Source organism: Patella vulgata, chromosome 2 (genome assembly GCF_932274485.2).
Source record: "Patella vulgata chromosome 2, xgPatVulg1.2, whole genome shotgun sequence".
Classification (NCBI taxonomy): Eukaryota; Metazoa; Mollusca; class Gastropoda; family Patellidae; genus Patella; species Patella vulgata.
The window spans coordinates 68,421,998-68,436,197 of record NC_065880.2 but is presented as its reverse complement, the minus strand read 5'-3'; the positions used below and the strand labels follow the sequence as shown (position 1 = coordinate 68,436,197).

General features: G+C 33.9%; 1 protein-coding gene across 1 annotated transcript; it reads left to right on the top strand.

Annotated features, from left to right (window-relative positions):
* Positions 1 to 2,213: 2,213 nt before the first annotated feature.
* Positions 2,214 to 9,189, top strand: LOC126812581 (myosin heavy chain, striated muscle). The gene is made up of 8 exons (XM_050539039.2): positions 2,214 to 2,529; positions 4,911 to 5,164; positions 5,330 to 5,408; positions 5,761 to 6,206; positions 7,204 to 7,336; positions 7,530 to 7,746; positions 7,961 to 8,201; positions 8,979 to 9,189. The coding sequence occupies exons 1-8, from the start codon at positions 2,452 to 2,454 to the stop codon at positions 9,187 to 9,189; spliced, it is 1,659 nt and encodes a 552-aa protein (XP_050394996.1). The 5' UTR covers positions 2,214 to 2,451.
* Positions 9,190 to 14,200: the final 5,011 nt, after the last annotated feature.

Here is a 14,200-nt window from a genome sequence, read left to right as displayed (position 1 = left end):
AAAAGCATCAGCCAATCAAATTGCTTATCTCTGCTTACCGTAAGCAGACAATGTTCATCATCGCACTTCATCAAGGCATTCACCTAATGAACGCCTACACGAAGTTTGAACACTCTACCTTAATTAGTAGGAGAGTTATTTTGTTCCAAAGTCTCGACCAACCAAATTGCTTATTGCTCTGCCTACCCTGAGCAGAAAATGCTCAGTATCGAACTAAGTCAAGGTATTGATGTAATGAAACTATACACCAAGTTTCATTACTCTCACTTAATTAGAACTAAAGCATCAGCCAATCAAATTGTATTTCTCTGCTTACCATAAGCAGCAAATGCACATATTTGCATTTCATCAAGGCATTCACCTAATACAAACCTACACCAAATTTGAACATTCAAGCTTAATTAGAAGGAAAGTCACCGTGTTCCAAAAAGTGTGACGGACATCGAAAGGCGGGGGACAAAAAAAAAATAGCAGGGAACAAAAAGAACAATGTCAGGGAATAATAATTATACTAAGCAATAGACGGACGCTTGCGGACAGATCCATTTTAATAGTCCAATGTTTTCTTCGAAAGGCGGGGGACAAAAAAAAATAGCAGGGAATAAAAAAAAACAATGTCAGGGAATAATAATTATACTAAGCAATAACAGGCAATAATAAATATTTTAAAAAAGATAACAGGGAATAATACATTTTTTAGAAAACAGGGATTAATAGATTTTAAAAAATCAATAACAGGGAATAATGATTTAAAAAAAAAACAGCGGTTGTCATGCAAGATACGCTCCAATTTTGCAAGAGTTGGAAAGCGAACGAGCCAATCAAGGGCCATAATCCAGAAAGTGATTTTTACGAAATTCGAACTCAACCACCATTAAGGTCTAACGGTGATAAATTCAAACATTTTGTTTAAATCGTATAAAAATTGTGACCTCGAAAGAAATTGTGACCTCTAGTGGGTCAACAATCCAGGAAGTTACAGTCCGATATGCACAATAAGTCTATATCAAAATGTGAGCGTATAAAAAAAAAAATAACAGGGAATAATAATCTTTAAAAAATCAATAACCGGGAATAATAATTTAAAAAAAAAAAACATTAAAAGGGAATATTACAAAAACAATAAACCTATGCTTCAAGTTTCGTCCAAATAAGATAGAAATTGTAACTTGTAGAGTAAATAAATTGTGGACGGACGAACATGGGCGACGACAATAATATGCGTCCACATAAAAATGTGGGGATATAAAAATATATAACAGGGAATAATAATCATTAAAAAATCAATAACAGGGAATAATAATCTTTTCTTTAAAAAAAAGCACTTTAAAAGGGAATAATACCAAAGTAATATGGGAATAATTTGTAAGAAAGAAACAATAACGGAGAATAACTTGAAAAACAGACTGACAAGTATGGGGATTCCGGGTTGCAAATTGTTTTGCGTAAGACTAGAAAGCTTTCCTGCGAGAACTTGGGAACCGGAAGAAGCTATGCATATATACTGGGGCAAGACCTAATGATTATCAGTCACTCAGTGGACAAAACTGCTAAGTTGATACTGTTTAGGATGACATTCAATTTTACTCATGCATTAATTTGTCAATGGCTAATATACATGTAAGTCATCATTATAGTAATCTACTGTTGAATACCTATCGATTATTAAGCAGTAACCATTACTAAATAACTAGCTGTAATCTATGTCAATTACTGGTGTGAACTGAAACACTACTTGACAATAGGTGATAGATATTATGTAAAATACATTATGTAAGATTAGATAAAGAGCTGACAGTTCTCGCCATAATAGTTAAAATATTTTCATTTGTAACAGCCATTGTTTTCAAAATTGATCAATATTAAGTCTACATGTATAATGCAAAATCCGCAATCGGTAAAATATTATAAACTGTAACAACGGACAATAATAACCTTTGCTGTAACTGGTTATAATATAAATACTTGTCAATCCCTGCTTACGTATTATGGTAGGTATGTAATTATAAATAATCTAATTTTACCAAGGTATATATAGGTGTATGTAGTTATTTTGGTGCTTACGTCTGTCTTAATACAAATATAACCTGATTACTTATACAGACTTCTAAAAAAACGTACAAAGATAGATCATATTACAATACGTGCGCCCCTTTCCCTTTCTCGCTGACTCACTTGAAATGTATTTTAAGAAACTTTGGCTGGCAGTATGACTAACACCACACATATCATTGAGCGTGGGTTCTCTTATACTAGCTAGCTGGTGCACAGTTCTAGGCAGCATAAACTTCAAATTTACCTAACAATTATTTCGATATGAATTAGGATCAACTTATTTTCACTTTTCGGGCATTTACCAGGAACTATTAGAACAAAGTTAGCTGAAAGTATTGGGTGTATTTGTGTCTTCGATAATTTCGTTCGGATAACTTCCCTTAAAAGCCATCCACCATGACTAATAGAGCTTTATCGGCTAGAGTTGAAGAACTGGAACTGGATTTGGAAAATGAACGTCAATCAAAAGTTAAGGTTTGTATAATGCAATATAAGCAATATATGAAATGTATATAAATAGATTAAGATTTAGGAACAAAATTAGAATTTTAAATGTTCTTTATTCTGTTACTATATATGTGTCTGTAATTTTAACTATATGATTACATAACTTTATGAGACAATGGAAAAGCAAACATTTCAAAATAGTAAGAATTGCAAGTCAAAATTACTTTAAAAAAATAATGTATATTTAATAAGGCAGATACAGTAAGTTATAGTTATGTTGTTTTGTTTGTTTTTTTTTTTTGTTTTTTTTTTTTTTGTTTTTTGTTGGGGGGGGGGGGGTTGTATCATTTTTTTATTTTTTTCTTTACTTTAGTAGAATTTAATATTTTCTGTTACAAATACCAACACTGAATTTTGTTTTTTATTGTTTTGGTACCCTAAGTGTTCTCGTATATTGTAATTCAATAAATATATGTGCATTATTCAGATAATACTAAGGTGGGTTATAATGACACGTAGATACTTGAGATTATTTATAACGTATATCAAACGAAAGAAACATGGCTGATGTACGTGTACGTCTGTTTTCTTGTTTAAGATAACGTTACAACTAAGCTGCTGTAGCCCTTTTTACGTGTAAGACACATTCTTTCATGTTCTTGATAAATGTAAGATTAGATACATTTTCAAAAATCAAAGCAGTTTTAACAGTATAACTCAAATATAACACGGTTTAACATTAAAAAATTTAAGACCAAATAAGCTGAACACGGTAAGTAGACCTAAAAATACAATTCCGCGGTAAAATATCACATTACAAAACTATCTATAATGGGGAACTTATATTATATACCTCAAATATTTAGAGAATTGAAAATGTAAATTGCTTGGCTGGCAATTTTTTAACACCGAAGGTAAATGCTTATAATTCCTTTGGTTAAAGATTTGGCTGTCATAACAACGAAATAATTATAGATTTGGTGGCAGTAAATAACTTCCTGCTTTATCCACCATCTTTTGAAATTATTTCAGTTCGTGTGGAACATTCTATGATTCAATGCCAGTAACCAATCAACAAGTCTTAATGCCTGGAGCATATTTCATAAACTGAATTATCTAACTACATAAGAGCATGGCCATGTATAAATTTTAAACTAACTTGAAAATGCTTGAGATAGAACCAGCTGCGTTCCATCTACGAAAAAAGTGTTGACTTCATTCGATTTAATGTGTTATTCCGGCTATGAATAAAACTGCAATTCTAAGCTTAAAGTGTCAGTTTGGGCTACCTAACGCCATAAAATTACTTACAGTCAACTTTAGAAAATAACAATATTACCACGTCATCTAAACATTAGTGGAATATCTGGACGGGAAATGGGTATCCCACAACATATTTTTTTTTTAATAATGAACCAGATTGAAAGTTTCGATTACATGCTTTCAAATCGAACTTGATATCTCGAAGAAATAATTTCCTTTTTAAATACCCAAATTCCAGATCATTAAATCAAAACATTCTAGATATATACTTTGGCTCTTACTTCTACCCATAGGTACAAATAGTTTGTTTTTGATATTTCTTATTTCTGTTCTGCGGTGGCACTTTAACTTGCAATATGCGAGGAAGAATTCCAGACGTTATGCTAGCATTCACTTATACTCGCGTTTTATCAGCAGTATTGCCACAGACCTATTTTAGCTTTATTTTATAGCCTTGGCACTATTTCAAGATGTGCTTCTTAGTGTAAGAATTAATCAGTGAGTCTGTACAAATTACATTATACAGAATCGTATTATACCTCATTCTTACGTCGGTGCATATTACCACAATAATTATAAATATTCATCGGATCATTAACACATATGGAACAGAAAATAAAACTAGCGCACTTTTTAATTTAAAAAATTGTCGGATGGTAGAATTATCATTTGTGATACTATCATTCACATTTTGTTTTGAACCAAACTACCTTTATCTGTAATTAAACAATTTCTAGCAGACATGGCAAGTAATATCAAATCTATATCCCCCATCCTTAGCCCCATTGGTGTTCCGCACTGGTAGCATTAACGTCCTCCATGTTTCCTTCTTAACAACACTAACTTGTACCATCACATACTTTCCCTCCCTAACCATCATAACTAGTAGCACCATTCATGCACCTTTCTTCACATTTAGCATCACCCCAACCCACCCCCCACACACACCCTCTCCCGGAAAAGTATCACCATCACTTCCTAATAGCGCAATTATTCATGTGGTATTCCAACAAACCACTTTGATTAGTAGCGTCACCAATCGTTACTTTCTTCAAGACCATGACCAATTGAATACTATCATCAGAATTTGTGAAAAGTTATAAAAGTGACTATTTACTTAAGGATTTATTTTTACTCCTTAACAGAAAGAGAAACAGATGGTAGATCTTAGTCGGGAAATCGAAGAGCTTAATGAACAAATTGGTGACCTTAACGCCAGTAAGAATGCATTGGTTGATTTGAACAAACGACGTGAGCAAGAAGTGATAAAATTGAGACGAGACGTAGAAAACAATCAACTGCAGAATGAAGCTGCGATGGCTAACCTGCGACGGAGGGCGCAAGATGCAAATAAGGAGCTATCAGAACAAATTGAACAGCTCCATAAAATAAAAACCAGGTATCAACATTATATGTAATCCTCAAAGTATACTGATTTAACGGTTAATGAAAGATAACATATTTTAATCAAGTATTTGGCAAGGTTTTTTGCGGATTCATTGTTATTTTTACTATGTAAGAGGCAATGAAAATATACGTATTTTAACTTTTTAAATATTTTTAGGTTAGAGAGAGAAAAACAGCAGGCGAAACTTGAAGCAGATGAATTTGCAGCTCAACTAAGTCAAGTGACTAAAACAAAGGTAGGCTAAAGACGTATATGTGTTTTGTGTTGTGATACTTACATTTCAATACAGTCATTTCCCTGCAACATACATAATTATTGATCTCCATTAAATCTACCTTTATTATCCTACCAAACTCGATACGTTTCAATAAAACGACACGTAAAAAGAATTTTCACCTCCAGCTAGAGTGGGGACCCAATTCGCTAACCACTGTGCCGTTTGCTTCCTGTGAAAGAAATTCCAAAATTAATTACAAGCATTCGAATTTATTTTCTGTTTTACGTTTGCCCACTGTGAACTATAAACTTGATAACTTTCAAAAATGATTGATCCAATTCTAACAATAACTTGCGTTTTTCTGTTACAGCAAGGCGTGTCCGAAAAGATGCAAAAACAATATGAATTGCAGATCAGCGAGCTCACCAGTAAAATTGATGAATTAAATCGAAGTAACAACGAACACTTAACCAATAAAAATAAATTCCAACTAGAAAACTTAGAACTGGTAACCAAGCTAGAGAAAGCAGAGAACCGCGTCAACGTTCTAACAAAAGAACGAGAAAGTCTCAGTAGTCAGATAGAAGACGTGAGACGGTCACTAGAAGAAGAAACCAAGCAACGTCAAAGAGCCCAAAATGAGATTCGTGAAATCCAGATGGAACTAACGACAGTTCGCGAACAATTGGAGGGGGAGCAAGAAGGTAAAAATGAAATTCAGAGGCATCTATCAAGGGCTAATGCAGAAGCTCAACAATGGCGTACTAAATTCGAAGAGGAGGGCGTAGCTCGTACAGAGGATCTTCAAGATGCCAAGTAAGTTCGAACTCTTCTCAAATTAATATAATACACACTTTAAGCAGACCAGTTAACAAATCATTACGATATTGAATGTTGTAATTTGTTTTGTTTGGGGGTTTTTTTTCGTGTATTATTTCTTCAATTTTGTTTTCTTTGTATACGTTAACGCTTTATATGTTGCTTTATAGAGATTATATCTATTTGCTATCGATATTTTTGTTTCCAATTATTTATTTTACTAATTATATATCATGACACAGCTGTCCTGCTACATGAAATCTTGAAGACGAAGAAAATGTTGGAGTGATAATCAAAAAGAAAGATCAGTTAATCTTGTGGCATGGACGCCACTTCCTAAGTAAATGTTGCTCTCATTTCGTTGTGGTTTGTCTGTGTGTATGTGTAGTCCTTCCCAGAAACAATGTTTTAATATGCCTACCAAATAACCAAAGTTTGTTCATAATATCAATATGATGATATAAAACCTATAAATACACATGGACTTCCTGTGGTGATTTTGGAGATCTCTTGTAGAATCAGGTCGAATCATGTGCCAGGAAGACGACCTGAAGCTGCTGGCATTCTAAAATCTCTGTTTTAAAATATTTCGATACCTCCAAGTGCAATAATTGTCTTTCATGCACTTACATAGCATAGATGGTTGTTCAATAGATGTAGGCGGTTTGAACTGCATGTATGCGTACCGTAGTTATAATTATATATACTAGCTGTAATCCCTTTGTCTTGTTTCCCATCTAAACCAGCTTGACGCTTTGAATTCCCTCGATTTTAATAGTAGTTTAGACCCTATGTTTCATGTATCATAAAAGAAATTGATATTCGGGTTTAAGGTTAAATTACTGTTATTTTGTACATCAAGTAGATGTCAATAAATATAGTCATCGTGTTCTATAATTTTTTATAATGCAGTTTTATGTCTGTTTTATGGGTTCGCTGTTGTGGAATTTCGAGAAATAAATTATGTTATACTAAAATCTATACTTTATTGTAGGCGAAAGCTTTCAGCTAAACTAACAGAGGCTGAACAAAATGTGGAAGCAGCTAACGCTATGATTAGCAATCTCGAGAAAGTGAAAACAAGACTACAGGGTGACGTAGAAGATCTTACAGTGGACATAGAACGGGTATTTATTGTCTGAATGTATTTCTTAATTTTGAAAAGTCCACGAAAATTCAAATTAGTACTAACAGTGATAAGTTTCCACTCTTCGGACTTTTTATAGACAATCCCAACCAAAATAGCAGTCGGATTTCAATTAAAAGAAGAATCGGTTACTGGCTGTTTTAATACTATAACACCAATAATTATTTCTTCAGGCCAATTCGAATGCCTCTAGTTTCGAGAAGAAACTGCGTGGATATGATAAGATTGTCACGGACTGGGAGGTCAAATACAAGAATCTGGAAGCGGACCTTAAAAACGCCCAGATGGAAATTAGCACCTATTCAACGGACCTTATTCGCTCTAGAGCAAAAGAAACCGAGGCTCAGGACACCATAGAATCACTTAAAAAAGACATAAATAACCAATCAGGTGAGTTTATAAATACTCAAATAGGTCACATGGTTTTGTGATACACTATTACATGACGATTGATCTTTGGAATCCAATAACACTTGAAACGTAAGGATTTTTGGCAGTGATGGGAACTGGAGAGCCAGGAAAAATTAAAAAGGCCGGGAAAACGCTTTGTACAGGTAACAGGTGCAAAAGCAAACTGTATTACAAATTTCTTTGTGTATTTCAGTCGAAATACGCGATCTTACAGATCAAGTGACTGAAGCTGGGCGTAGTATTCATGAGTACAAAAAGGCGATAAAACGACTTGAAAACGACAAGGAAGAATTACAGGCTGCCTTAGAGGAAGCTGCATCCGAAATGGAACAAGAGGCAGCCAAGGTTACCCGGGCGGAATTAACAATAGCTGAAACCAGACAGGAAATTGAAAGACGACTTCGTGAAAAGGACGAAGAGTTTACAAATACAAGGTATGTGAGTGTGTGTGTGTGTGTATTTCCAGGAATTTATTAACAATATCAAATCCTCAAGATGCCTATCATATAAGGCGGAGAACATCGGATTCTTAAAAGTGTCGTAGATGTATATGTATTGTTTAATGGTCGAGAGCGAGACATTAAGTAATATATTGTAACAACATGAGGGCCGTGAGGCCCGAATGTTTTTACAATATATTACGCAATGTCTTAAGCTCGAGACCATTAAACAACTTAAAATACAGACACTTGCACGTGCTTTGCAATGAAATACGTCACTCGAGTTCAATATTTTACCAAGTTACGCTTGGCACATTGCCCGTACGATTATTTGAAATAATGGTACTCCAACATCAAAGGATGACGTCACATCTGTATTTTAAATATATTTATTCAGCGTATCTAAAATATTAATGACATTGCCCAAATTAATTACTGAATATTCCTGAGATCATGTGTAAAAAAATTGCGATTTGTCAAAATATTTTCCAATGCCATACCCGTGCTGTGCTATTTTATGAAAACATATTTTTGGTTAAAATAAAGAGATTGCTAGAAAATAGATCTAGTAGGAAATTGTCCAATCGACCGTATTAAAATAAAGGGAGGTAACACGTTCTCGCTCAATTTCCTAGAGGTTAGTTAGCCGATCAACAGTACCTAGCCCATGCTGATCGCAGGCAAAACTGAATAAATGAATTACCTTTATTACAAATTATAAATATAGTTTATAAACAATCCAAACCACTTACCTCTATTCCTTTCTTGCAGACGTAATCATGCCACTAACATGGAATCCATGCAAGCCTCTCTGGATGCTGAGATCAAAGGTAGAGCAGAGGCCGTGAAATCTAAAAAGAAATTAGAACAGGACATTAACGAACTGGAGATATCGTTAGATAATGCCAATCACGAACGAAGTGAAATGGAGAAGAACATGAGACGATACCAACAACAAGTAACGGTAAATATCAATCTATAATATCAATAAATACTATTCTATTATTGTTATCGTAGATATAATTTATGCTGCTTTATAATGGCACTAGATTTAATATGTGCGACCTAATCTATATAATCAAGCTTTCGCTATGTAAGACCCAAACAGTGATGAGTAATCATCTCTGTTTGCCTACTCCCTTTTCGTATCACAAAGGAAAATAGCTCTGCAAAGGGAATGCGTTCAATTTAGCTGATTTCTTGTTTCAAAACTACATTTCTCCTTTTTGTATAATTCTACAGTTCATTAATTGTTCTATATATTATTATTTCTATAATATATTATTTGAATGGCATTTAGTAATATATCTTTTAAAACATCTAACTTAAATGTTTAATACTATTTCAAATTATCTAATTCTACACAAATGACTGTGCACCACCCCATTTTTAATCATGCACATTTTTATTTTAGACAATATCCTCAAAAACTAAGAATTCCGTTTTTGTATGTTTCTGCACTTTCATTATAATTATTAACCAACAACAGTTGCACAAAACAAGTGTTAAGATCTTGGACTACCTTTAAGTATCAAATTAACATGACCTAATTACAATCTGTTGGTTTTATTTTGCTTGTGATCTAGTTCAAATTCACATTTATTGATTACTGTAATATCTTTATGGTGGAAATTGTGGAAAGCATAAAGCAGTAAGGAATTCGGAGCCGCCATGCCTATATGTAGAGATCCCCCGAGATACACAGTGCTCAGTACTAGCCAGCCCTAGTATAGATATAGATATAACTTTGCTATTTCTATACAATTTAATAATAATCACCAGGTTAAAAAATTTAACTGTAATAAATAATTTATAGATCACATCTAAGACCACTAATAGATTTAAGATTTACACTTTCCCGGTGCTCGAATGATATCCAGTATCACATTAGATCACAATAAATCGGAACTCTTCGGTGGTTAATGCCTCGAAAGCAGTTGAAAGCAATAGGGTATAACGCAATTATTCACCTGTGTGAAAATATACTCTCCTGTCACATGTAAGAATGTAGTCTTTACGCACTTCTTATAACGCTATTCGAGCACCAGAAAGTGTTTATTTCACACACATTTTAAGTGATAAATTAAGTTGATATTTTGATATAATATATATTGCTATTATTTATAAGGAGATGAAGGTGAGTTAGGTTTGTATCATAATATTCACCATTTTATCTCTAACACAGTTGTTGTGAATAAGGAAACCCCAGTGGGATTTTGCAAACCGCCAACTCCCCCTTTCTATCTACCCATTGGCAAAACAGTCAAGCTATCCGACTTTTGTTCCAGTCCAATTTCTCTTCGATTCAATGAAAACCCGACAATTTTCTGTCCTCCCCATTCCTTCTCAATGTGATGTTGTTGTATTTGTTTTGTTGTTGTTCATTTTGTGTATCTGTTTTCTAACTGTGTGTCATAAGCTATAACAACTATAACCAAGGGCAACAACCCATAGAAATGTACGTAATTTGGCTCATTTGTGCAGTTTGATCACCACGTCTCAAAGACTGTATTCTGAACTCAAACGTTATCGACGTTAATGAGAGTTGTTTCCCCTTGATTATATCAAGATTTTATATTTTGCACGTGTTTCCAACACTAGTCGTTTTATCTATCCTGTGCCTCAATTTTCTACTGTGTCCGGGGTTTTTTGTTTGTTTTTTTTTTATTTTTTTTTTTTTTTTGACTAACCACGATTTACATAAGCAATATTGCAAGCATTTAACAATGCAACAACGAATTCTAAGACGTCGCGTGTAAATTATATTCATATTATTTGCTTCTTAAAGACACACGCATTGCTTTTCGCAACCTACTCTTATTTGTATGTGTATCTAAGTTATTAATAATTCTGAATAAAGTATGCTAAAATATCTCAATTAAATTGATTGGATCTTGTAAAACAACATTTAAAGACAAGTCACCATACTTTACAATGAATCCGTAAATTAGTGACAAGGATGCCACTCTAAATCTAAATAATCTGTAACAGTAAACCAAGAATAAAGTATTGGTATTTCTATTTATAATTAGGAACTACAAACTAAGCTGGAAGAAGAAAGACGAATGAAGGATCAAGCCAATGAAATGTGTGGTACGCTTGAGAAACGGCTAACTATGGTTGGTAAAGAAGTAGAAGATTTGAGAATAAATCTTGAACAGGTGAAATTTAATGTTTAAATATTAAAACAGGGGATACCAACACAGCAAAACTGTGAAAATTCATGTCCTTTCCGTGGACCCGTTAAGTATAGGTATTAATTTGTAGCCAACTCGTCATTTCAATATTTCGCAGATATCAAACTTGTGTTGTACTTTTGTATTTAACACCCCTCAAAATGTAACATAAAAGTACAGAGTCAAGTCAGACTCCAATATATATGTTTCGTTGTGATATCTGAATAAAGAATCCAGAGATTGCTAATGTGATCACTTCCTGTATCGTGTACAGCAGATAGTACTTAAAAATTAAACCGATTTGCGCAGAATTCTTGTTTCAAAAATAGGCGTAGAGAAAATCTACATTTGTACAAAATGGTTACCTAAAATAGATTACTTCTGAAATATTAAAAAAAAAATTACCATGCAGGATTGTTAATACATTACAGGTTGACCGAAATCGCAAGGCTGCTGAGAGTGAACTCGAAGAGGTCAAAGGTCAAATTAATGAAGCTGTAGCTAACTGTAACTCGGCGCAGCTTCAGAAGAGAAAATTAGAAAATGACATCGAAGCAATGTCTGTAGATTTAGAGGAGGTGTCTAGTGAAATAGCAGAATACGAATCAAAATGGAGGAAGTCAGAAGAAGAGTGTAATCGATTGTCAGAGGAATTGAAACGCGAAAAAGATCACACAATAAAGGCAGAGTATGCCCGTATTAGTCTGGAAAATTCGAACAAGGATCTTCAGGTTAGATTAGAGGAGGCAGAAGCCATGACAGAAAAGGAGAGCAGAAAAGTTGCCCAGAAATTCGAACACAAAATACAAGAATTGGAGAGAGACCTTGAGCAAGAAAAACGTCGTCATGCTGAGACGGATAAAAATAACAGGAAGACAGAACGACGTTTGAAGGAAGTTATTTTCCTGGCTGAAGAAGACAAGAAATCCCACGAACGCCTTCAAGAAGCTATTGAGAAGCTTAATGATAAGATTCGTGTCTTCAAGAAACAGTTAGAAGAGGCTGTGAGTGTTCTAATAATCTGTATCACAAAAATTTCACGAATCTGTAAATATATCTGACCTAACCGTATAAACTACGAAGGCATTACTTAATATAAAGCTAAAAAAGCATCCAAGTCCCAGTCTCTACTCTGTACGTACACTGTAGGCTTCATGTATCCAAAATGTTAAATGTTTGGGTTCTTATCGACACAGATAATCAGTTCCTCTTGTTTCTTGAGTATCCAACATGGCGTCATAACTTCCTAGCGAGAATTACAAATCATAAGTAAGTAATGATACAAAACACAATGTAATCGATATTTCCATTGGCAGCCATTTCAGAAGTTCGACGAGATGCATTTCCTTTCGTATTTTGGGCCAACCCTTATGATGTTTTCGGTTATTTTCCGTTGTTCAAAAATGAACAAACTAGTCGAATATCCTTTGCTTTACTTTTGACCCTGAAATTGTCCCCTACATTAAATTTGACAAAAAGTGGTTGAATTATTAATAACTATGTCTCTTCTACTGTTAATCAGGAAGAAGTAGCTGCTGTTAATTTGGCTAAATACAGAAAAGCACAGAATGAATTAGATGACGCTGAAGAAAGATTAGATATTGCCGAGACAACTCTGTCCAAGCTTCGCGCCAAAAACAGGAGCTCTGTGTCTTTTGCTCATGGTAATTAAGCTAGGTAAGTATATCAGGTATCTGGCTGTACTGCATTGGATATGATAGATGATGGTGACCTTTATATATAAGAACTGTTAATTATATACATACAGTATGATGGAATGTGTTAGTAGCGTGATATTATAATATGTGATGGAAAATATTCGTTCTAAAAAAACAAACAGGCTTTTCACGGGTAACATTAGATTTCCAAATCTGTAACTAGGTTGGTCGACGGCCATACTGCTGTGATACGTCAGTAGTGGTTTCCATGGGGATGCCGAGTGATAAGAAATTTTCATCCACTTTTTATATATTTTTCATCGATTCTTTTTATGTTTTTCATCCACTTTTTATGTATTTTTCATCCATTTTTCTTAATGTATTTATCATGCATACAGTAATGTATAATTTACATGCTGTCTGAAAAGGGTGTTTTATGTAATAAAATCTATCTATCTATCTATTAGGATAAAATATATCTAACAACAAAGTTTTAGCACAAAAAGTCATTGATAATGCACTTTCAGTTAATACCTAAAATATATATATATTATTGAATCATATTTTACTCATTAAAAGTAATGTGCACTGAATGACATTGAGATACGACCCCCACCTCTACTATGGTAGCATGTATGTACTAGAGTAATCATTTGCTGTTTAGAAGCACAGATGTTCATTGTTTACCTGTAGCTATAGGTATAGTAAATAAACAGATACATTTCATATGTAGAGAAATGCTTTACTCACTGCATCTGTTAATCGTGTAACAAAAGATACCCCTGTATTCTTTTCTAATCTTTCACCAATTTTCACAGGCCTAATATTATCATTGATAATGCAAACCGGTAACATAAACTATTAGTGGCATCTTATTATGACTCCACTCATAACAATCAATTCGGGATTCTGAAATCTTCATGCACATGCAGTCGTCTAATTTTTTTACACATTGTTATTGTTATATAAATAACTTCCAACACTGCAACAAATGTGGCTAATTGATGGCGATGAGAGTGGCCAGTGTGACAACCTAACCTATCTTCGTATGCATACCCCATCCTAATTTATTTAGCGATAGAGTATGATCCACTGGTGATCGCCATTAAATTAAGACAGGGCGACCTAAAATATCACATTCATGTTGTAGTGTCCGGGG